This window comes from Ictidomys tridecemlineatus, chromosome X (genome assembly GCF_052094955.1).
Source record: "Ictidomys tridecemlineatus isolate mIctTri1 chromosome X, mIctTri1.hap1, whole genome shotgun sequence".
Lineage (NCBI taxonomy): Eukaryota > Metazoa > Chordata > Mammalia > Rodentia > Sciuridae > Ictidomys > Ictidomys tridecemlineatus.
In genome coordinates this window covers 40,901,108-40,928,468 of record NC_135493.1, presented here as the reverse complement: position 1 = coordinate 40,928,468, position 27,361 = coordinate 40,901,108, and the positions used below count along the sequence as shown (strand labels likewise).

Here is a 27,361-nt window from a genome sequence, read left to right as displayed (position 1 = left end):
TTCTGCAAAGCAAACAACCGAGTGAAAAAGTAACCTATTGAATAGGAAAGATTATTTGCTAAACATATATCTAATTAGGAGTTAAAATCCAATATATATAAGGAACTCCTACAACTCAATAGCATAAAACCAAATAACACAAATAAAATATGAGCAAAATACTTAAACAAATATTTCTCTAAAGAAGACATCAAGTGGCTAACAGATATATGAAAAGATGTTCAATATTATTAATCACCAGAGAAATGCAAATCAAAACTACAATGAGGTTATCACCTTATGCCTATTGAGATGGCCATTATTTGAAAAAAACTCAGAAAGTAGCAAGTGCTGGGAAGGATACAGAGAAAGTGGAACGCTTGCACACTGTTGAAGGGAATATAAGATAGTGCATCTGCAGTGGAGAACAATAAGGAAGTTCCTCTGAAAAATAAAAATATAACTATCATACAATCCAAACTAATTTCTGCTGATTTATCCAAAAGAGTTGAAATCAGGATCTCAAACAGATACACACACTCTAATGTTTACTGCTGCATTATTCACAATAGCCAAGAAGAGGTGGGCATAATCTCAATGTCTACTGACGAATGAATAAAGAAAAAGTGGCATATACATACAATGGAGTATTATTCAGTCTTAAAAATAAGATAACCCTGTCATATTCTATAATAAAGACAAACCTTAAGGACTGTATGCTAAGGGATCTAAGCTCATCACAGATTCTACTTATATAAGTAGAATCATATGAATATCAAAAGTAGTCAAACTTGGTTGCCAGGAGCTGGGAGGGAAAATGGTTGCTGCTCAATGTTTCAGTAATCCAAGATAAAAATGTTTCATAGATTTACTGTATGACATTGTGCTTATAATTAACAATACTGTATTGGACACTTAAAATTTGTTAAAAGGGTAGGTCCAATGTACTCTTTAAACACAATAAAAAGAAAATGGAGGAGAAAAAAAGATTTTATATATTTAGCATTAATTATGTCCTTTTTAAAGACTGAAGGAATAAGGAAGAATTCAGACAGGAACAGTAAAAGCAAATAGCTAAAAATGGAAACAAATGATGTAACCACTGAAATGTATGAAAAATATATTAAATACTGGTAATAAGCAGTAGAACCTTTGTCTCAAAATTTTAAAGAGCTAGATGTTAACATTTAGCATTTATGTATGCTTATATCTTAAAGGTAAGGCCATAGAATAACTGATTTGTGATTCATTTCAGTAATTTCCAGTGAACTTGTGTATTGGCTTTCAAATAAATATCAGGAAAGCACCACCAAATTAAATAACTATAGAAAGGGGTATGTGAAAACATACTCTAATTTTCTCACCCATTGGGAAAGATCCATACTAAGACTGTTCCCTTTGATATGAGCATTAAACAAAAAAGACTTCTGGTCAATGTAGTTCTGTCAGTTCTAGCTTGGAGGCATGCTCTGTGCTATAAAATTGTACATATACAAAAATAAATACTCATGTACACGTGTTCACATATGTATATAGCCACAGCAGACATATATTGATTGTGTGTGTGTGTGTGTGTGTGTAATATTTCAAAGATACTGCTAGGCTCCAAGACAAGATAAACATACCTGGAAACAAAAACAGAATCTCTAAGCAATAATAGAGGATGGAGTTCTCCCTGGTATTTCCTTGGAGTAGCCATTACTACTCCAAAATACAGTACTTTTTATAATGTATTCTTTGGAAATAAGTTGCTATGAGCAATTCAAAACTAAGTGGTGAGAAGTTATGCTCCCCCTCCTAGAGGTAAAGTGGTAAAGTATTTGTATAAATTATCTGAAGTTATTTTTCAAGGGAGATTTATCTCTTCACTTCCATTTATTTATTTCCTCAATCACTTATTTTTATCACTTGAACTCATGAATATTTATTTTATACTTTGGATTATTATACAACATTAATTTAGTTTGTTGTACAAATAGTTCTAGCTTTGATCACTGGAAATTCTTTTAATAGGCTTTTGCATTCCTTTGATGTACTCCCAACAATGGTTTTATGCTGTTGTTCTTCTTAGTACTTCTTTACTTTCTGGCATTACAAGATGCACAAGATTCATCTTGTGTACTTCCTGCATTAGTACTAGCAGCAGCCATCTCTCCAAGGATCCCTGGTTATTTTATTAGAGAATGGTATTAAAACCCAATATTAATTCTGAGAAAGCTCATTGTAGGGTCCTTTGTTGGGCTTGCTTGGTTCACATAGCCAAAAATATGTGTGTATACTACTCCCTATATACATATAAATATTTCTATATATAACTACTTCTATCTATATTAAGCTAAACAGTTCATATTGATGTCCTAAACAATAAAATCATTACCACATGGATCACCCTAACATCCTCCCTTCACTTATCTGTAAATTTCAAAGTGGAAAACCTGGCTCCCACCATTTCCCACCCATTTACTTAACTGTTCCATTCAATTGTGCATGTAGAGCAGCATCAGTACTGCTAATCAGTACCCTGATTGGAAACAATCTTATTAACTAGGTTACAGTGCTTATGTGCAGTTCCATTTGGCTTTAGTTTTCCAGACTCTACATAATTTCCAAAGATACTTAGGTCAGCACCCATTCCCCCATGCCTTCAATAAGGTCATTTCACATATATGTAATAATAGTTAGATTCTCTTCTCACAGTCAGTATTTTTCTTCCCTCATTCTCCAAAATAATTTTTAAATATCTGAACACATTAAGAATCACTCTTGGGCTGGGGCTGTAGCTCAGTGGTAGAGTGCCTGCCTTGCACATGTGAGGCACTGGGTTCGATCCTCACACCACATAAAAATAAATAAATAAAGATATTGTGTCCATCTACAACTAAAAAAATAATTAAAAAAAAGAATTACTCTTTATACTCTACAGTTTTAGAGGTTTTGGCAAGTGCATGTCTTTCTTCCTCTGTAGAATATGATGCAGAATAATTTTACACCCCTAAAAATCTCCCTTGCTTCATTTACTCCCTCCTTCCTCTCTTTCCTTAAACTCTCAGCAATCAGTTATCACTTTGGTGCCTCTAGAGTTTTATACTTTCCAGAATATCATTTAATGAAATCATACAATATATAGTCTTTCTATGCTAGTTTATTTCACTTATTAATATGCATCTAAAGTTCTTTTATGTCTTTACATGTCTTGATAGTATGTTTCTTTTTAGTGCTGAATTATATTTCATTGTACAAATGTACCAAAGGTGATTGTATTCATTCACCTATTGGAGGACATCTGGATTGCTTCCAGTTTTTGGCAATAATGAATAAAGCTTCTTGGAACATTCACATGCCAGTTTTTCTGTGCACATAAGTGTGTTTTTTTTTCCAAATCCACTGGATAAATGAGTAGGAGTGCTGGATAATATGATAAAACAATTATTTGTTTTATACAAAATTGCCAATCCAAAGATATTGCACAATTTTACATTCCCACCAGCAATGAACAGGATTTGGTATCATTAGTTTTACTATCTATTTTAGCCATTATAGTAGGTGTGTAATGATATCTTATTATTCTTTTGCAATTTCTTGATGATATGCTGATGAGTTTCTTTCCATGGGCCTATTTGCCATATATGTATCTTCTTTGATGAAGTGTCCTTATCTTTTGCCCATTTATAAATTGAATTGTTCATTTTATCACAGTTGAATTTTAGGAGTTCACTCTGTGTTTTAGATACAAGCCACTTATCAGACATGTGTTTTTCAAATATTTTCATCCAGTGTGTCACATCTTGATTCTCTTAGGTGTCTTTCATGTAGCACAAGTCTATAATTTGAATCAAGTTCAATTTACCTTTTTTTCTTACATAAAGTGTGCTTTTGGTGCAATTTACCTTTTTTTCTTACATAAAGTGTGCTTTTGGTGCAACACCTTAACAATGGATCACCAAACAAAACATCACTATTCTCTCCTGTTTTATTTATTTATTTCTATTTTCTCCTGTTTACTTCTAGAAGTTTTGTAGCATTGTGTTCTACATTTAAGTCTATGGCCCATTTTTAGTTAATTTTCATGAAGGATGAAAAGTTTGTGTCTAGATTCATTTTTTGCACGTGACTTTCCAGTTGTCATAGCACCATTTGTTGAAAAGACTACACCTTTTCCATTTAATTACTTTGACAAAGATCAGTTCACTGCCCTTGTGTGGGTTTAATTTTGCAGATCTCTATTTTGCTCCAGTAATCTATGCATCTTTTTCCACCAATTACATATACCACACTAAATGATTACAGTAAGTCTTGAAGTTAGATAGTGTCTGTCCTCCAACTTGGTTTTTCTTTCTTCCAGGATTGGGTTGGATATTCTTGATCTTTTGTATTTTCATAAAAAGAAACTTAGAATCAGTTTGTTAATATCGACAAAACATCTTGCCAGAATTTTGTTGGGACTACATGGAATCTACAGATTAATTTGGGAAAAAATGATATCTTAACAATATTGGTCTTTTAATCTGTGAATGTTAAATACCTCTGCATTTACTTTGATCTTTTAAAATTTTTATCAGTTTTACACTTTTCTGCATATAGATCCTATGTATATATTCTGTTAAATTTATACCTAAATCTTTCTTTTTGATGCTGTTGTAAACAGTGTTGTTTTTAGTTTCAAATTCCAATTATTAAGTTCTGTTATATAGAAAAACAATTGACTTTTATATATAAACCTTGTGTCTTCCAACCAATACTCACTTACTAGTCCTGGATTTTAGTCAATTCTTTGATTTTCTACAGATAGATAGAGATGTTGCCTGTAAGCAAAGACAGTTTTATTTTTCCTTTCCCAATCTATACATTTTCAAAATTCTTGTTTTATTTCACTGGCTAGTGTTTTCTATACAATGTCAAAAAGAGGTGGAGAGTGGAAACATTTTTGCCTTCTTCCTGATCAAAAGTAAAACATCAAGTTTCTCATTGTTAATGATGATATTAGCTATAGGGTATTGTAGATTGTCTTTATCAACTTGAGGATGTTCTCCTCTACCCTAGATTGCCAAGATTTAATCATAAATGGAGGCTACGATTTTTAAAAATATTTTTTCTACCTCAACTCAAATGAGTATGATTTTTCTTCTTAAGTCTATCCATGTGTTAGATTACAATACTTGATTTTCAAGTGCTGAACCATATCAGATAATAATAATCCAGATTATTATTTGGATATCTGAAATAAATTTCAGTTGATAACAGTGTGTAATTATTTTGATATACTATTGGATTTGATTCTCTATTATGATTTTGATTTCAAAGAAATGTTTTGATTTTCTTACTGTTTAGGATATTTCCTTCTAGTGCACATGATGAATACTTGTCTCTAATTTTCCTTTACTGTAATATCTTTATCTGGCTTTGGTATTGAGCTAAGGCGTATCTCATCAAATGACGTAAGAGGTATTCCTTCTGCTTCCATTTTCTGGAAAAGAATGTAAAGGATGGGTATGATTTTGTATGATTCCATTTTCACCCCTCTCATAGCCTACTTCCTTCTATAACTTTGTAATGGTTGCCTTAGAGTTTGCAACATACATTTTCAAGTAATGTAAGTCCACTTTTAAATAACACTGTCTTATTTCAGGGATTGTGTGTGTGAGTGATCACATACGTATGTATGTATGCGTGTGTGTATATATACATATATATATATACACAATATATATACATATATATGTATATATAATAAACAGACACACAAACATATATTGTTATTCATCTCACTTTATCCATGTTATAAGCATACAAAACATTATTTTAATTACTTTGAAAAGTTAGATAATTTTGAAATGAGAAAATAAAAAGATTTTATTTAACTTTCATGTGTCCTTCACTTATGCTCTTTCTTTATGCAGATCTGAGTTTTGATTTATATAATTTTCCTTCTCCTTGGAGAACATTTTTTTTGGTGACAAATTCCATGTCTTTGTCTGAAAAATTCTTTATTATTTTTCCTTCACTTTTTTAAAAAAATAATTGTAGACAGACATAATATTTTTATTTTATTTATTTTTATGTTGTGATGAGGATCAAACCCAGTGCCTCACACATGATAGGCAAGCATTCTACCACTGAACAACAACCCCAGACCCTTCCTTCACTTTTGAAGGATCATTTTTCTGGATAAAGAATTCTAGGTGGGTGAGTTTTTCTCTCCTCAATACTAGTACTTCTTACCTGATGAGCAGTCTTACGAAATTCTAATCTTTGTTCCTATATTGGTAAAAATTTTATTTTCTCTGGCTGGTTTAAAACTTTTTCTGTCTTTGGCTTTCTGTAGTTTGAACAAGTTATGCTTAGGAGTGGTTTTTTATATTTATCCTGCCTAATGTTTTCCAACTTCCTGGATGTGTGGTTTGTTGTCTGTCATTAGTTTCAGAAAATTTTCAGCCATTACTACTCCAAAATTTTCTCCTCCTTTTTCTCTTCTTTTTCTTTTGGTATTTCAATAAGGTATATGTTATTCCTTTTGGAATTGTCCCATAGTGCTAAGTTATTCTGTTCCATTTGTTCTATTCATTTTCTTTGTATTTCAGCTTGGGAAGTTTCTACTGCCATGTCTTTAAGCTTTCTGTTTATTTCCTTTCTCATTTCCAACTTACTCAACTTACTCATGAGTCTTTCAAATAGTTCTTCATTTCAGTTGGAGTGTTTTATTTCTAGCATCCCCTTTTGATTCTTTGAGTTTCTACCTCTGTACTTACATTAGCCATCTGCTCTTGCATGCTCTCTAATTTTACTAGTAGACTCCTTATAATACTAATCATAGATATTTAAATTTTATATCTGCTAATTCAAAAACTTGTGTCACATCTTGAATATTATTCTCATGCTTGTTTTATCTCCTCAAGTCTGTTTTTTTTTTTTTTTTTTGAGCATGCTTTCTAATGGGGTGGGGTGGGGCTGTAGCCAGATGTGACTTATCAAGTAATAAGAACTGAGCCAAATTTTATTAATCTGTTTAGAGCCTGTAGGGCCAATGGAAGTAAAAGTCATTAAGATGTGGGGGTCAGTTTAGATTTCAACTGACAGGGATTTATCACTCCTACACTACTCTACATTCCACCTCCACCAATTTGTCAGTTATTGCTAACTGTTCCTATCAGTTTATGGCTCCAGTGTCTTCTATTCCTATAAGCAGATTTGGGATGTGATTTCCTATAATTATCTATCTTTCCAGATTTCAGGGTTGTAGTTTGCCCTGTGACTAATTATCTGATGTGCCCAGAAAAATTCATTGATTTTTAGTTCATTAAGCTATTTCTTCTTGTAAGATAGGAGTAATGACTTCCAAGCACTTGAGATGTTGAACCTGAAAGGAAGAGTCTGCAACATTTTTTATTCAAAATTATATTTGTGGGTTTCATCCATATTGATGTCTGTAATCCTATTTTATTAACTCTCTATTATATGGTATTCATTTTATGAATATACCATGCTTAATCCATTCTCCTAATGATGAGCATGTGTACTGTTTGCAAATGATACTATAAATACCCTTGTGAAATCTAATGTGCATGTGCAAGATTTTTCCCAGGATAGATGCCTAGATGCATGACTGCTGACTGATGGTGCTGGAGCATTTTCAGTTTTACTAGATATTGTCATGGTGTTCTTTTTGTTGTTGTTCTTTTTAAGTATACACAAAAGTAGAGTGTATTCTGATATACTGTCACGGTGTTCTTAAAAGCGGGTATACACACTTATATTCCCTCAATGGTATTTCAGAATTCTTATTCCACATATTCACTAATAGTTGGCATTGTCATGCCTTTTACTGGCCATTCAATTTTTGCCCCTGTGAATTGCCTGTTTATATATTCTACCCATTTTTAATAGGGTTGTGTGTTTCTTATTGATTTGTAGAGAAAGGTTTCCTTAAAATGACTCAGAAAAGCACAAATCATCCAAAAAATAACAATAATTAGATAACATTAAAATGAAAGTCAACAAAAAATATCAGAAACAATGTGGTAAAGGTAAGCTATCTACTGGGAGAAGACATTTGCTAAATCAATCATTCATGTCTAGAAGTTTTAAATAATCCCTATAAATAAATATAGAAAAATGAACAAATGATGGGCAAAGGAATGGAAAAGCTAATTCAGAGTGTTGATGAAGGTCTAATATATGAATAAAAGTATAAATTCACTGGAAACCAGGAACATGCAAATTAAAATAATGAGATATCATTTCAAACCAACTAGACTAGCAAAATTAAAAGTCTAATGCTATAAAGTCTTTGCAAAGATGTTAAGGGGAATCTGAAATCCTGCCTGAAGATATGCAAATCCCATATCATAGTAATTCCACTCCTAGGTAACAAACGAAGAACAGTAACTCTTAAAACGTCACTCTCAGACCTGCAGCATCAGTATCTCCTGGGAACTTGCTGAAAATATAAATTTTCATGCCCTACTCTAGATCTATTGAGTAAAAAATTCTGGGGGTGAAGCCCAGCAATCTGTTTTATTAAGTCCCTCAGGTGATTCTGATGAACACTAACAATGTAAGAACCACTGCAAAAGAGTGACACTTTTCCAACTTTTTTGACTGAGATCTCCAGGAAGAATTAGATTTTACGTTATGGCCCACACACATCTCTTCCCCTCTTGCTTCCTCTCACTCTCTCTCTCTCTCTCTCTAAAGCACATGCACACACAACAAAATAAAAGCTTTAAGAAAGAGCAATTACTCTAACTGTATGAAACATACTTTGGTATTTTCTATTCTCTTTCACTTGATTTAAAAAAAGAAACTGATTGTGACCTATACTAATTGTAATCAAAGTTTGAAAAACACCGTCATTCATAAACTCTTGCATATGTACAATGAGAAATACACAATGTTTATTACAGAATTATCTGTAATAGTAAACTAATGGAAAGGACAAATGTTCAGGAAAATGGATAAACGAATTATAGAATATTTCTACAATGTAATACTAAATAAGTCTTTGTATCATTAGAAATAAATTTAAAAAACACTGCATATATTGAGTCAAAAAAGCATGTTATATAAAACTATATAGTGTATGACTTCACCTATATAGTCTTAAAATACAGAAAACTATGTTGTTTATGAATATAGATGTTCCTTGACTTACAATGGGGTTATGTACCCATAACCCCATTGTAAGTTAAAAATATCTTAATTTAGAAATGCATTAAGTTACAATGTTCACTGTAGAGTATCAGTTGTTTCCCTTCATGACTGCATGGCTGAGTGGGTGCTATGGCTTACTGTGGCTGCCCAGCATCACAAGAGTGTACTATACTACATATCATTAGATTAGAGGAAAAAACAAAATTCAAAATTCAGAGTACAGTTTCTACAGAATGCCCATTGCTTTCACACAATCATAAAGTCAAAAATCATAAGTTGGGCCATCATAAATCAGGAACCATCTATATATAGATACATAACAAAGGCCTAAAAATGTTCATAGAAATGGAATAGCAAATTCAGGATAGTAATTATCTGGAAAGGCAAATGGGATTGGTAAGGTGTATCTATAATGCTTTACAGTTTTTTTGATTAACAAAATACAGAAACTATTAAGATTTGATAAATATGGCTACTAGGTACACAGGGGCGTGCTATAATATTTTATATAACCTTTGGTAAACTAAATAAAAATCAAGTTACCCTTGAACAAACAGAAAAAACATTAGAAATCAGTCACACAGAGGAAAATAATTAACGTCCCTCATCTATAATGCTTTTTTTTTTAAATTCAGGGACAGTCAGAAACTGGCATTATTTTGTTTTGTATTTTAAATTAGACACAGTATAATAATTCTTTAAGAGCTTATGTTGCCTTATTGAATAACATTGTAATGAGTTTTCCATTTCAGATGTTACATATATTATGCACATGAAATAATGATTTGATCTGTAAAACAAGGATAATACATAATGTTAATTTGTTGCCAATTTCTCAAAGCTCAGAGGACTCATGTTTTCATTTTGTGTCTTTGCTTACAGAAACTTAAGTCATGTCACATGAAAGTCAGGTAGAACATTCTGAACTGAAAACTCACATGGTAACCAACAGTTAACTCTACTTACAACCAGTTGGTCAATCATTATTGACTAATTCCAGAAGCATCATGGCTACCAGTTATGGTGGTCCTATGAATAATAATTGATTATTGCTAGTCTAGGAAATTAGAAGTTATTTTTCCTTCAATTAAGGGCTTCTAATAGGTAGAACTAGCATGTCATCAAGATTTTGTTAAAATTTTAAGGGTAATTTAGGACCTAAGACAAGCACAAAGAACATCATGGGAATATGCTACTTATATACTATGCAGAGAACGAATAGTCAAGGTTAAGGATAAACACAATCACTATGCCTATGTCATGATCTTTGGTATAATCAAAGCTAACTTTAAAATATTATTTTTGGTAGAAGTAAATAAAAAATGAAAACAACCCATGTTGTTTTCCTTGGTTTGGCCTATACCTTGTTTGGTTCCCCTGGATTATATGAAGAAAACATAGGAATTTTTCGGATCTCTTCCTCTGACAAACGATTTCTCTGGATCTCATCTTCTGGGACAAATTCTATTGGCTGCGTCAGCTTCTTAGGCCCAGTCCAACACTGCTCAGGTGAAAAATCAATAACTTTTGTCACATGGAGACTGGGACCTTTACCCTGTGCTGCCTGTTTTCCCTTGTCCTGGAGTAGTGACGGGTTCTCAGCTGTGTCACTATCACCCACTGATGTGGCTGAGACCAGTGAGTGGGAAGCAAAGGGTTCACCTCTCATAAGTTGGAACTCTTCAAGACGTTTTTTCATTATCATCTCTTGGTAAAAACTTTCCAGGTTGTTCATGGGATCACCTTTGTTCTTCTTTGGGGGTTCATCTGGATCAAGACAAAGAGATATGGAAGTTCTACAAAGCCTACCAGCACAATCTTTAACAAATAAAAATTAAATCATGGATCTCCAATTAGCAATTCTGCTGGGAAAGTCTTTACAACCTGTGACAAACGACATTGATATATAACTATCTTATTATAGTGCATCTCAAGCAAGGCCAGAATGATGGCCAGGTAAATGAGGCACCTAGGACTCTCAGGATCATACAAGTATATGCACCTCTCATTGATAAGGATGTTTGAAAAATACAATGAGTATGGCATTATCACACTTAATCAAATTGATATAGTTCCTTATTATCATTAAATACTGAATTCATATATGAATTGCCTTTATTATTTCAAAGATTTTTTTTTGCACTTGGTTATTTAATTCAGGATCTAAATCAGTCTTTGGATATTACAACTCTTAAATCTCTTTCATTCTAAAACAGTTCCCCTTCCTTTCCACCCCTCTAACTTATTTTCTAGTCCTTTCATTGATTTAGTAGAGAAATATTATTTGTTCTATACACAAATGAATAGGATGAATTGTTTCCTGATAGTATTCACTTGTTCCTCAAGCTTCTCTATTTCTGAGCAGTTAAATTTAAAGGTATGCTATATAATACAATATCCACTGGCCACATGTGTCTGTTTAAGTTTTTAGTATGGATTACTCAGTGAAACTTAGAAAGTTTCAAATGTTCAATAGCTACATGTGGCTAACGTATACCATACTAGACAGAATAGACAAAGTCCATTTATATAATTACAGAGCATTGTACTGAACAGTGCTGATCTAAATATTTGATGAAGTTCATGTTCAGTATTTTATGCAAGAATCTTTTATAGATAGATGTGTCCTTCCAAATAAGCTCCTATATTGCCTTGATTTTCTGGCACAGCAAGACAGCCCAGGCTTATCTCACACATTTCTTAACCTGAACCTGAAATACTTGACCCCTGGTTCCTTTCAGTGAGAAGTGGTATTTAGAAACCAGGGTATGTTACTACCTGTGTTCATTGGTATTGAGTTGTTGTTTCCAGCCCTACTTAGTGGGCAAAATTAACACATTAAAAAAAATAGATCACAAGTTCATATAAGTAATTCTAATTCAGATTTAAGATTACAAGGTTTTTCCTTAAACTTTTTGATTTTAGACATGTATCTTGTATGCTTAAGACACTGGATTCTAATAATAACAAAATTACTTATTAATGTCTACCTACAACAATACACTTATAGAATTTTAGAATTTCAAATACAGTACTAATAGCACTATCAACAATAAAGCTACTGAATACAGTTTTATATTTCTTTTCAGTTACTTTGCCTTTAAATTAAACCTTATTGGGGATATACAGGTATTAAAGTCATTTTAAGTAATTGTTTCTCTGTGTAGTTATGTTACAACTTTATCATCAGGTTTATTTGCTTGAAGTTGTTTTTGAATTTTATGAATTTATCCCCTTCCCCACTTTTTGTGTGTGTGGTACTGGGGACTGAACTCAGGGCCTCACCTTGTGCACACTAAGCAAGCACTCTACTTGGAGCTACATCCCCCAGCCCTATGTCCTTTTGTAATTAAAATTTTAAATTATGCAAAACATTTACATGGATCAAAAGTGAAAACTGTCATACAGTACCTTCACAGATGTGTCACTTCCATCTCTGTTCCCTTCATCCCATTCCCTTCCTTCCCCATTAATAATATTTCTTATTAAGTTTGGCTTATGGCTCCTTTGTTTCTTTTTAAAAAATATAAGCAAATAAGCACACACACACATACAAACATACACACATATATAAAATTCATTAGTTATACCTTCTCCTTCATAAAGGTAACTTATTATAAATACTGTTCTACAACTTTTGTGCACTTAACAATATATCCTAGAAGTAATTCCATATTAATGTATAGAGCTCTTCTTCCTTCTTGTATTTGTACAGTATTCCATTGTGTGGATGTACAATAGTTTGTTCAACTGGTCCCCTGATACATATTGGTTTTATATCCAGTCTTATGCTGTTATGAATAATGCCTTGAAACAATAGTCTTGTGTATATGGGATTTGGTACTTTTATAGAATATCTTTGAAACAGATTCTAAGAAGTAAAATTGCTGAGACAAAGGATAAATGTGCATGTAATTTTTCTATATATTATTGGATTTTGCTCTGTAGGAGTTATACTCTTCTGTATTTCCACCAGCAAGGCCTAAGAGTATTTATAGAAATAGGACACAAAAAGCACTAACAATTAAAGAAAAAATTAGTAAATTCAACCATGTTAAAATTAGGAACTTTTGTTCATCAAAAAAATGTCATCAAGAGACAGAAAAGCCAAAGAATTTTAAAAAGGTATTTACTACACAAATAACTAAAAGCTTGAATCCAGATAAATAAAAATGTCCTACATATCAATAAGAAAAAGATAAAGACAACCATTAGGAAAATGAGCAAATACTGAAGAGGTATCTCATAATTATGTATAGCTAATAAGTGTTTGCAAAAGTGCTCAACCATATTATAATTCAGGGAAATTCAAGTTTAGAAGGGAATTAAACACATAGGGAAAACAGACACTGGAAAAACTGAAAAAGAATGCCAATGATACATGTCCCTGAGGTTAGAGAGCAACTGGAATTAAATGAATATACAATGTTTACACTCAAAAATACTCGTTCAATGACCATGATATGCCAGGAATTATTTTTGGGTTTGGGGAATATAGCAATAAATAAAGATCCCTGGCACTACTGAGCAAGAAGGTGGCTCATTAAGATCCTCTGGCAATTTCACCAAAGAGATACACCCACCAAGTTGAATAGCTATTCATGTACCAAACTACTAGCACAAGAGATATGCAATTGAGGTAAGAGATCATAGCACCTGCTTTTAGTATAACAAAATGAAAAGATGCATTGAAGAAGGCAGGAAGGGAAGAATTGCTGTACCCCTCTTCAAACTCTAAGCAGCCCACCCTGGAGAGAGGCACTTCCCACATGGGAAACAGAGAAATAATTAAGTTGAGGACTTGAAACCCAATACCACAGGTCCTCCATGGTGAAATCCAGTGCTGAGCAAAACAAATGACCCCTACTGCCAGACTGATAACCTGTGAACTTAGTTTCAAGAACTGCATTAGGCCAGGTGGTAAAGAGAATGCTTCCAGAACCCCTCCTCCAAACTCAAGTGTCAGAGTAGGGAGGAAGCTTATACCCACCCTTAGGGAGCAAGACAAAAAAGTTAGCTCAGGGCTTGGCCTTGAAGCCCAGATCCAGACCACTGTGGTGAGACCAGTACTCAGCAGAAACAGAAGGCCTTGCACACAAGTCAGAGCCCACAGAGCCTCCAGATCAGCTCTGGCACCAGATGGAAATCTGCCTGCCTGTAGGACAGACCCAAGTTTTGGCCTGCGTCAGTTTCAGCCTTGGAGTGAGCCTAGGGAACAACCACCCTCCTCTCCAAGTCCCTGTAGGCCCCTGCAGAAGTGAAATTCAGGTGCAACTCAGCTTAGCATCAGCCTTGGTGGCAAAGGGACTGTCTCCACCACCCATCCCCCAACCTCAGGCAGCACAGCTATCTCCAGACCAATATTCACAGACAGAGCTCTGTAAAAGCCATAACACCAAGCAAAGATCTGAATTCCAGTGAGACATACTTGTGTTTCACCCTGCATCAGCAACAGCTGTAGCATGGGCCTAAGTGTAACCCTGGTCCATGTGGCTGTGAGACTCAGGCACAACCTAGCAATAGCATCAGCCCAGGTGGCCAAGGGACTGGCCAATACTACTCCAATCTTGGGCAGCATAGCCTGCTGAAAGACTTCATTTGCTGGGGTTAGGACAGGGCAATAAAGATAAGAACTCAGTTTAGAACTTAATGCTGGGCTGGTGAAACCTAACACAGTGTAGATCTTAATGGGCCCCATCCAACCTATGGGTGGAGTCTTTGACATAGCTCCAATATCAGAGGAAGACACATGGTCCCTATCTATTGCAATTCTATTGCAGCAAGCATCGCCTTTGGCTGGTTGCAGCAGTCTTAGGCCATGAGTCTACTTCAGCAGTAAGTAGCCGACAGCAGTGTAGGCCTGGGTCTTAACTCAGTGTTGTGCTGATCTTGGTGGGGTGTGGGCTTAGGATGTGACACAGCTTGGTGGCTTTGGTGGTACCGAGAGTGACATAAGAGCCCAAGGCAGCTCATTCAGCGACACTGCCCAGAGCTGGGAAGAATTCTGCAGTGACTGACCACAGGCCATTAACTGTGAATGAGGCATCTGTGCCTACACTGGCTCCAGGAAGAAGCTTATGGGGACAGATCACTCTCTGTAGGTATTCTCTTATTTCTGAACAACACAGCAAGTTAAGGTTTAGGGTTAGGTCTATTTGGTAGATACCTAGGCTTGGGTTTCCTTCCAATAGTGAAATAGTGACAATACACAAAGAGCAAACTCCTGGCAAATCTGGCCCTGGGTGTCATCTAGTGCTGAAGCAGTAAAAGTGACTGTAGGATCAGAGAAAATAAGCAGGCTGCTTAGGATTTCTGGAAAAACAGGAATAAACAAAGCCATATAAGGAAGAATGGAATAAAATGTGACCTTCCAATGCCCAGACATCACTGCCATACCAACAAGCATCAAAGGCTTTTAGGAAATCATGACCTCACCTACTACTCAAAACAAGGTGCCAGAAACTGACCAGACAGTAATCACTATGGGAACATCTCACATAGAGAATTAAAATAGCTGTCTTAAGGAAACTCAATGAGTTTGAAGAAAACACAGAGACATAAATACTCTCAGAGAAACTTAACAGAGAGATGAAAGCAATTTAAAAAAAAATTAAACAGAGGGCTGGGATGCAGCACAGTAATAGAGTGCTTGCTAGGCATTGCATGAAGCCTGGTTTGATGGTTTGATCCCAGCATTGAAGGGGGAAAAAAAAACAAAAAACAGAAATTCTTTTTTTTTTTTTTTTGGTGCTGGAGATTGAACCCAGGAATGCTTAATCATTGAGACACATCCATTTTATATTTTGAGACAGGGTCTTTCTAAGTTGCTTATTGTCTTACTATTCTGCTGAAGCTGGCCTCAAACTTGTAATCCTCCTGCTTCAGCCTCCTGAGTCACTGGGATTACAAGTATGCACCACCATGCCCAAAAAACAGAAATTCTTGAGCTGAAAAAAGCACTTAGCAAAATTAAAAATGTAATAGAAGGCATCAACAGCAGGAAATATCAAACAGAATTTTAAAAATCAGCAAATTTGAAGACTGGCTTTTTGAAAATATATGATTTTCAATGCATTGAAGGGGAAAATTCTCAGCCAAGAATACTGTACCCAACAAAGCTATCCTTTAGATATGGAGAAGAGTCAATGGCTTTCCCAGACAAACAGAAGCTGAGAGGAAATAACTCCACCATGCCTATTCTTTGAGAAATGTCAAAGAATGTTCTTAAAATTGAAAGAAACAGACATTAATGAATAAGGAGGAAATATAGAAAGGCATAAAACTTATTGGTACGAGTAATTATACAAACAAATTCAGAATGTTCTGATATAATAAGCATGAAGCAAAAACAATTCAATATCTTAAGTATGAAGACCAAAAACAAATAAAATAATATGTACATTATGTTAAATGACATAAAATTCAAAATGTGAAGAGGAACAAAACATGACTGGAGAGTTTTATTATGAGTATACTTTCTCTTGTTCTTTTGTTCATTTGTTTGTTACCATCCTTATGATCATATCAAATTGCTATTTCAAAATAGCTTGTTATAATCAAAAGATATTTTTGTAAGTCTCATGGTAATCATAAAACAAAAATCTGTAATAGACAAACTAAAAATAATAAGCAAGTTATCAAAACACACTACTAGAATAAATTCATTTAATCGTAAAGAAAGACTATGAGAGGGAAAGAGAACAAACTACAACAAAACTAGAAAACAAGTTACATAATCCATTCTGCTGACGTGTATTTAAAAAAAATTAAAATCAATAAAAAAGACAAATTACAAATGGCTACAGTAATATCTTATCTATCAATAATTACTAAGAATCTAAATAGACTAAAAATTATAAAAGACATAGAATGACTGAATGGATGAAAAACAAGATCCAACTATATGCTGCTTATAAGAAATTCATTTCACCTGTAAGGTATACATAGACTGAAAGTGAAGGGCTAGAATAAGATATTTCATGTGAATAGAGGCAGGAGTACCCATACTAATATCAGATAAAATCAACTATAAATCAAATACACCAAGAAGAAACAAGGAACGTCATTATATAATGATAAACGGTTTCGATTCAGAAAGAAGAAATAATTCTAAAAATATATGCACCCAACATCAGAGTACCCATATATATAAAGCAGGTATTAATAGAGTGAAAGGGAGAGATGGATTCCAATATTAATTGCTGAAGACTTTTAATACCCCACTTTCAGTAATAGACAGATCATCAGACAGAATATCAACAAAGAAACAGAGTTGTATTTACCCTATACCAAATGGACCTAATAGACATCTATAGAACATTCCTCTAACAGTTAGATATTTCCTCATCAGCACAAGGAACATTAAACAGGATGATGGATCATATGATAGGCCACAAAACAAGTCTCAATAAATTTTAAAAACTGAAATAACATTGAGTATCTTTTCTCAGCACAATGCAATAAAGTGAGAAATCAACATTATGCAGAACTTTGCAAATTATATAAAGCCATTGATATTAAACAACTTACTTTTGAACAACCAATGGATCAAGGAAGAAATCAAGAAGGAAATTTAAAAATTACTAAAACAATGAAAAATGGAGATGTAACACACTCAACCTATTGTATACAGTGAAAACAGTACCAGGAGGAAAGTTTATAACAATTGATGCCAACGTCAGTAGAGTAGAAAGATCTCAGATAAAAAGTTTAACACTGCATCTCAAGGAACTAGAATAGCAAGAAGACACTAAAGCCAAAATTAGTAGAAGAAATAACATCAATCACAACAGAAATAAATAGAGACTAAAAAAAAAGAGATCAATGAAACAAATGATTCTTCAAAAAGATAAAATAAACTTCATGTAGCGTACTTAAGAAGACTCAAAATTAGAAATGAAAACAACTGACACTACAAAAACACACATGATTATTAGACTTCATTATTAGCAACTGTATTTTGATAAATATGATAATCTAGAGGAAATGAACAAATTGATAGAGTAAATCAGCATGACCCAGATACCAAAACCAAATAAGGACATAACAATGAAGTACAGGCCAATATTCTTGATGAACCCAGGTGCAAAAATCCTCAACAAAACACTAGTCAAGAGACTCTAACAACACATTTAAAATGTTATTTAACATGATCAAGTGGGATTTATCCCAGAGATGCAAGAATGGTTCAATACATGCAAATCAATAAATGTGACAAACTGCAGCAAGAGAAAGAAGGGCAAAAAGCTATACAATCATCTCAATAGTTGCAGAAAAGGCATTTGGTAAAATTCAATGTTCCCTCATGTTAAAATATGCTGAACAAATTAGACATATAAGGAATGTATCTTGACATAGTAAAAACAGTCTTCAAAGAACTAGAAACAACAATTCTAAAATTTATATAACACCATAAAAACCCCTGAATAACCAAGCCACTTTAAATAAAAAAGGATAAAGTATTTATTATTATTATTATTATTATTATTATTATTGATGGTGCTAGAGAATATCATGCTAAATGAAATAAACCAATCCCAAAAATCAAAGGCCAAACATTTTCTCTGAAAAGCAGAAGCTGCCAATCCCCAAAATCAAAGGCCAAACATTTTCTCTGAAAAGCAGATGCTGATCCATGTTGCGGGCAGGGTAGGGGATAATGAAGGAACTTTACTTTGGATTGTGCAGAGGAGAGTGAGGGGAGGGGTGGGGTTGTGGGGATGGGAAGGATAGTAGAATGAGACAGATATTATTACCCTACATACATGTATGATTACACTACTGGTGTGACTCTGCACCATGTACAGCCAGAGGAATAAGAAGGTGTGGTCCATTTGTATATAATGGGTCAAAATGTATTCTATGGTCACATATAACTAATTAGAACAAATTTTAAAAAAATAAAAGGGAGATCAGTAGAACAGAAGAAGGGGATAAGGGGGAGGGAGGGGAGGGAAAAGGGAAGTACTGGGAAATGAAATTGACCTGATTATACTGTTTTATTGTGTGCATGTTTTATTATAACAAATCCCACTGTTATGTATAATTATAATGTGCCAATAAAAAGTAGGACACATTATGTTACTTGAATTCAAAACAACTACAAAGCTATAGTAATCACAAAAGCATGGTACTAACACAAACACATAGATCAATGGAACAGAATAGAGAACCTAAAGAAAACTCACAAAACTACAGCCAATTTATTTCCAAAAAATATTCTAAGAATAGCTGGGTGTGGTAGTGCATGACTATAATCCCAGGGGTTTGGGAGGCTGAGGCAGGAGGATTGTGAGTTGAAAGCCAGCCTCAGCAATTTAGCAAGGCCATAAGTAACTCAGTGAAATACTATCTCTAAATAAAATACAAAATAGGGCTGGGGATGTGGCTCATTGTTTAAGTGACTCTGGATTCACTCTCTAGTACCAAAAAAAAAAAAAAAAAGAAAAAAGAAAAAGAAAAAGAAAGAAAGAAAATGGAAAATGTTCTGAGAACAAACTTTGGAAAAAGGACATTCTTTTCAATAAAAGTTTTGGGAAAATTGGATGTCCACATATGGAAGAATGAAGCTAGGTCCGTACTTTCCCCAGTTACAAAGATCAACTCAAAATGGATTAAACACTTGAGTGTAAGACCTGAACCTATAAAACTGTTAGAAGAAAACAGTTTTATATGTTTTCTTCTTCAGGGCATTGGAGTGGGTAAGATTTTTTTTTTAATAAGACCCCAGAAGCACAGGAAATAAAAGCAAAAATAGATTATATAAAACTGAAAACTTCTGCAAAACAAAGGAAAACTCAACAGAGTATAGACAGAATCTACAGATGGAATAAAATATTTGCAATGTATATATCTGACAAAGAGTTGAAATCAAGACTATGTAAAATATTTCAAAAACTCAATAGTTAAAAAACAAACTGAAATAAGATATACAATAACCAACAAGTACATGAAAGAATGGTCAACACCAATAATCATCAGGGAAATGCAAATCAAAACCATAATGAGATATTACCTCATTCCAGTAACAATGGTAATTTCAAAAGACTAACTATATAACAAGTGCTGGTGAGACTCTGGAGAAAAGGAAACCTTTGCATGCTCTTGATGGGGATATAAATTGAGATAGCCACTACAGAGTACAGAGTATATGTCCAAAGGAAATTAAATTAGTATATTAATGAGACATCTGTATTTCCATGTTTGTTGCAGCATTATTCATAATAGCTAAGAAACAGAAATACCTAATTGTCCTTCAACTGATGAGTGGATAAAGAAAATGTAGTATGTATATAAAATGGAATACTATATAGCTATAGAAAGTGAAATCCTGTTGCCTGCAACAACATGTATGGAACTGGAGATCATTATATTGTTGAAATGAGGCACAGAAAGACAAGCATTCCCAGCCCCATGGATAGATCTTATTGAGAAAGTGATACCTGAGTCAAGACTGAAGAAAGTGAGATTATCTATCCATATGACACTGAAGTAAGGGCCCAAGGTGGGGTATCTCAAAATATTTAAAAAGTCTGAAATCATACAAACTATATATTTGTATGACCATAACATAACTATGTTAGTTAGCCACTATTTTAAGAGCTATAGAAAATCATAAATGTTTATAAATTAAACAGCATATTCTAAACAGTCCATTGGTCAAAGAATTCACAAAGGAAATTTTTAAGTATATTGAACTGCTTGGTGTGGTGGCTCATGCTTGTAATCCCAGGTAATTAAGAGGCTGAGGAAGGAGGATCACAAGTTCAAGGCCAGCCTCAGCAGTGAGACCCTGTCTCAATATGAAAAATAAAATGGGCTAGGGATGTGGCTCAGTGGTAAAACACACCTGGGTTCAATATCCATTACCAAAAATAAATAGAAAAATACAAATTAAAATATTTTAAACTGAACAAAAATGAAAACAACATATCAAAATTCAGGAATGCAGCTAAAAAAAATCCTCAGAGAGAAATTTATAGTTTCTATATAGTGCTTGTGTCATAAAAGAAAAATGGTTTCAAATTCATAACCTGAGCTTCTCAGTTTTCCAAGAAAAAAGAACAAACTGAATACAAAGCAAGCAAGAAATAAAAATAAATAATTAGGGTATAAATCAATATGAGAGAATACAGAGAAAAATCAATGAAATCAAACACTGGTTTTTTGAAAAGTTTAGCCAAAATGCAAAATAAAATAATCAAGAAAATAAGCAGAAAGACAAGAATGACTAAAATCAATAATTAAAGAGGATGCATCACTACAAACCCTTCAGAAATGAAAAATGGTTATGTAGAGATATTATGAATACCTTTAAGCCAAAAAATTAGAAAACTTACATGAATGGAGAAATTCATAGAAAGATACAAATTATCAAAGCAGACTGAACAAAGAGAACAGCTGAATAAACCTATAACAAAAAAAGAGTTTGACTCAGTAATCAACACAAAATACCCACAAAGAAACACCCAGGTCCAGATGGCTTCATTGGTGAAGTTTATCAAATATTTATTTATTGGTTGTTCACAACATTACAAAGCTCTTGACATATCATATTTCATACATTAGATTGAAGTGGGTTATGAACTCCCAATTTTACCCCAAATGCAGATTGCAGAACCACGTCGGTTACACATCCACAATTTTACATAATGCCCTATTAGGAATTGTTGTAATGGGAAAATAAACAAGGAGAGAAATGAATTACAGTAGATGAAGTAGAGAGAGAAGATGTAAGGGAAGGGGAGGGGGGATAGTAGGGGATAGGAAAGTTCATCAAATATTTAAAGAACTTATACCAATCCTATACAAATACTTTCAGGAACAGAGGATGAGGGAATACTTTCCAATTCATTCTATTAGTATTACACTGATTCTAAAACTAAACAAAGGTACCAGAATAAAACCATAGACTAATATTCTTCATGAAAATTGAGGCAAAAATACTAAAAATAAAATATTACCCAAACTAATCTAACAACATATTAAATGAATTATACACATATAAGTGGTGTTTATGCAATAAATGCAAGAGTGATATAAAATCTAAAAATCAATTAATATATCATATTGACAGATTAAAACTTTAAACCACATGATCACCATAGTAAGTGCAGAAAAAGCCTTAAACAAAACCCTGTAGTCATTCATAATAAAATATAATCAACCTTAATTAACTATCAATAGAAGGGAATGTCTTTGAAATGTCTATGGTAGGCTGAATAATGGTAGTTCAGAATGTCCACATCCTAATCCTTGGAATCTTTGAAAATATAAATTACATAGCAAAAGGGAAGCTGTAGATATGATTAAGTTAAGGCTATTGATTAGGATTCATCCTGGATTTAGCAGGTGAGGCGAATATAATGATGAGACTGCTTATAAGAAGGAATGAGGAAGGTTAGAGATAGGAGATGTGACTGTAGATATTGGAGTAATAAGAGAAAGGAACCACAAGTCAAGGAGTGCCAGTGGCTTCTAGAAGCTGGAAAAAGCTCACCTAGAATATCTACAGTATCTACAAGTAATGTTGTTGCCCTTTCAACATCTTGATAGTAGGACTTTTGATCTCTAGACTTATATAAGAAATAAGCATTGATTTAAGCCCTGAAATTTATGGTAATTTGTTATAGTACCCACAGGAAAGCAATATGCTGCCAAAGAGCATGTTCAGAAAACCTAGAGCTAAACTTACGCCTCAATGTTAAAAGCAGAATGGTTTCTCTCTAAGACTGCGAATAAGGCAAGGATGTTAGGTTGAACTACTTCTATTTAACACTGTATTAAAGGTTTTGGCAGTACAAGGACAGGGAAAAGGCTTCCAGATCAGAAAGAAAGAAGTAAAACTTTTTCATAGGAAACATAATTATCTATGTAGAAAATCCTAAGGTAGCCATGATAAGACCATTTCAACTAATAGAAGAGTTTAGTCATAGGCTCAAGATCAATACACTAAAAAATTGTATTTCTATATATTTGCATGCAAAAATCTGAAAGTGAAATAAGAAAACAATTCTGTTCACTAGTCACACTCAAGATGAATACATAAAAATCAACTGTACTCCTATATAATTACATGTAAAATAAGAAAAATGAAATACGAAAACAATTATATTCAGTAGAGTATTAAAATGAATAAAGTACTTAGTATTTCTAAGCAAACTAAATAAGTTTAAACAAAATAAGCATAGGATTATTAAATGCAAAGCTATAAAACAATGCTGAAATAAATTGTAGAAGATCTAAATAAAGGAAGAGACATTCCATGTTCATGGATTAAAATAATTTCTCATTAAAAATGACAATTTTCCTCAAACTGAATTACAGATTCAATTCAACGCCCATTGAAGTCTGGCAGGCTTTTTTGTAGAAAAATCAAGTTCCATCTAAAATTTGCATGGAAAATGAAAGACTTAGAATAGAAAAAGTGTTTATTTTATTTTTACTTTATTTTATTTTATTTTATTTTATGGTACTGGGGATGAACGCAGGGGTGCTCTATCACTGAGCTACATTTCGAGTCCTTTTTATTTTGAGACAGGGCCTCGTTTGCTTGTTGGTTTGAATTTGTAGCCCTCCTGCCTTAGTCTCTTGAGTCACTGGGACTACAGACATGCCTCACCGTACCCAGCAAGAAAAGGCAATTTTGAAAATGAGGACAAAGTTGGAAGAGTTACACTACCTGATTTCCAAACTTACTAGAAAGGTAAAGGAACTTTGAGCATAAGGATAGGTATACAGAACAAAGGAACAAAATTGTATGTCTAGGAAAAAACTTTTACATTTATGGTTGATTTTTTTTCCACAAAGGTGTCAAGAAAATTCAATGGGTAAAATGATAGTCTTTATAATGTATAGTGCTGGGACAATTTGAAATCCATATGCAAAAAATAAGAACTCAGAACCTTTACCTCATACACAAAAATTAACTTACATGAATAATGGACTTAAATGTAAGTGCTAAGACCGCAACTATTCTGGAAGGAAACATAGAATATCTTTCTGACCTGAATTTCAGCAAATTTTTGTTAGATATGACACCAAAAGCTCAAGTCATAACAGCAAATTCATAAATGGAACTTCATTAAAGTTAAAAATTTTGTGCTTCAAAAGACTATTAAGAAAATAAAAAGATAAGCTACAGACTAGAAGAAAGCATTGGCAAATTATATACATTATAAAGGACTTGTAGCTGGGTGTGGTAGTACACACCTATAATCCCAACAATTTGGGAGGCTGAGCCTGGATCCAAACTTTGAGGCCAGCCTCAGCAATTTTGTGAGGTTCGCAGCTTAATGAGACCCTACCTCAAAAAGTAAATAAATAAATAAAAGGTTTTGGGGATGTGCTCAGTGGTAAACTGTTCCTGGTTTCAATCCCCAGGACAGAAAAAAAAATTAATTAATTTCTAAAAAGTGCTGGTAGCAAGGCCTGGTGGCACATGCCTGTAATCCCAGCAGCTTGGGAGGCTGAGGCAGGAAGATTGAGAGTTCAAAGCCAGCCTCAGCAACAGTGAGGCATTAAGCAACTCATTGAGACCCTGTCTCTAAATTTAAAAATAATAAACAATAGGGCTGGGGATATGGCTCAGTGGTTGAATGCCTTCAGTTCAATCCCTGTTACCAAAAAAACCCCAAAATGACTTATCAGAATACACAAAACTTTCACCACTCAATAGAAAGAAAATAAACAATCTGATCAAAAACTGGGCAAAAGCTTGAATAGACATTTCACCAAAGAAGATATATGAATGTCAAATTAGTGCATAAAATTCAAGATCATTTGGTTTATTACAGAAACTTTATACCATAATGAGGTGTCAGTATACATATGGAATAAAATGGCTGGAATAAAACAGCATGAATTAACAAGTATCAGCAAGGATGCAGAGAAACAGGAAACCTCCTCTATTACTGATAAGAAAGTAAAATGATGCGATCATATTAGAAAACAGTTTGGCAATTCCTCAAATGTTACAGATGGAGTTATTATATGCACCAAAAATTTTACTTGTTCAAGAGAAATGAAAACATGCCCACAAAAAAGATATATGCTAATGTTCATAGCAGCAGTATTCATTATAGCCAAAAATTAGAAACAATTCAAATGTGATCAAGTTGTGAAGAGTAATAAACATGTGGGGAATCTATACACTGGAAAACAAGTGATAAAAATGGACAAATTGCTAATACATATTTGAACATGGATAAAACTCTACCTAAAAGAAGTCAGATTCAAAAGACAACATATTCTAAGACTGTACTTAAGATGAAATATCTAGAAAGTACAAATTTATAAATACAGAGTCTTGGGGTATACATGACAATAAATTTATTACAAATAAGTTCAAGGGAATTTGTGGGGGTAAGGAAATATCCTAAAATGGGATTGTGTTGATGATAGCAAAATTCTATAAATTTTGGGGCTGGGGTTGTGGCTCAGTGGTAGAGCGCTTGCCTCGCACCTGTGAGACACTGGGTTTGATCCTCAGCACCACATAAAAATAAAATAAATAAAAATAAAAGGTTAAAAAATTCTATGAACTTAATAAAAATCACTGAATTGAATAGTTAACAGATAAATTTCATCATATGTGAATTATATACTCAAAGCTGTTTTAAAACAAATTATTTAGTCTCACAAAATGTGAGAAGGAACACAAATCTAAAAATGTACTTACAGCAAGACACTAAAAAAATTAAGCTAATAGAAAAATGCTGTGCTCACATTTTGAAGATTTGAAGACTCATGTTGATATATTTATGCAAATATATCAACTGACCATAATTGATTTAAGTAGTCAATAGAATCCCAATCAAAATCGCGCGTGTGTGTGTGTGTATGTGTGTATATGTATGTATATATATATATATATATATATATATATATATATATATCTTCAAGTAATTTGATAAACTGATTCTAAAATTTATATGGAAAGCTAAAGTGTCAAAAGTAGACAAAACACAAGAAAAATGTAGAAGAAATTGTTATCCTAATGTACCAGATATCAAAATATTATATAGCTAGACTGTGTGATATTAATTATAGAACAGTCCAAAATACCAAAGGAACAAAAGACAGAATTCAGAAAAGCAACCAACCATATGTGAACACCTGATCTATGAAAGAGGTACAATAATAGTACTGGAACATTTCTGATATATAGTGTTGGGACAGATTTCTATATTTTTTTTACATACAAATGAATAACTTGTGTTCATCAAAAGATATTATATATAAGACACAGAATAAAAACAGACATTTTTAGCATAACCAAAAAGAGCAAGTGCTCATAATAATAAAGAACTTGTACAAATTTATAAGAAATATACCCAAGATTAGAGAAGAAAGCTGGAGATAGAATATTCAGGATATATAACCCTAAAACGTTCCTAGTTCCCTCTTCCCTATATAGTAACACTTAGGTAAGTGGTAACTGCTGAGATCTGTCTTATTCTAGGTCTTTTGGAGCTGAGCTATATATAGTTTTGATACATGCCTAAAGTAATCTGAACCAAGAATACATCTGGACATGGATACAAACAGATGGAAAGACATTCTGGCAGTAAATAGGCATTTTCACATTTGCTAAATGGGAAAAATAAATGAATAGCCATTTCACAAAGCAGGCTATCCAAATAGTCAATAAATGCATGAGAAAGTATCCAACATCATTAGTTTTCAAGAAAATGAAATTAAAACCACAAAGAAACTAACAATATAGGCTTGGATTTCTGAAAGACATAAATGCCTTAAAACACAGCAAAACACACACAACACAGGAAAACTGTTCTAAAGCAAACTAAATGCAATGTATGATCCCTCATTGTAACCTGGATAAAAGCAAGAAATCTGATTATAAACCATATTATTAGCTAAAACTAGAATAATAGCATTAAATTTCTTAAGAGTGATCATAATACTGTGATTGTATAAGAGAATGTGCTTGTTCTTAGAAATATATAATGGAAGAATTTAGAAATAAAACCTAATTACATCTGACCGTATTTCAAATGCTTTTAACAATTAAAAAGTTACATACACACATATTCAATGTAGAGGAAGAGTGGCAAAGCATATATTGCAAAATGTCAACAGCTGGTGAACAAAGGTTCTCTTAATATTTCTCCACATTTTAAACTTTTCAAAATGAAAGGTTGAGGAAAATAATGCTTGATTAAGGACAAAAAACAGAAGTAACAAACAAATATTAACTATTAATAAAGGGAATAAA

General features: G+C 33.3%; 1 protein-coding gene across 3 annotated transcripts in view; it reads right to left on the bottom strand.

The window, feature by feature from the left end:
* Rbm41 (RNA binding motif protein 41) overlaps positions 1-27,361 on the bottom strand; it is a 74,135-nt gene that overhangs the window by 21,489 nt on the left and 25,285 nt on the right. For all 3 annotated transcript variants that reach the window (XM_078034436.1, XM_040283965.2, XM_040283963.2), the window contains one exon: positions 10,490-10,893. In XM_078034436.1, coding sequence (XP_077890562.1) covers positions 10,490-10,893 — 404 coding nt within the window. The remainder of the gene's footprint in view (positions 1-10,489; positions 10,894-27,361) is intronic.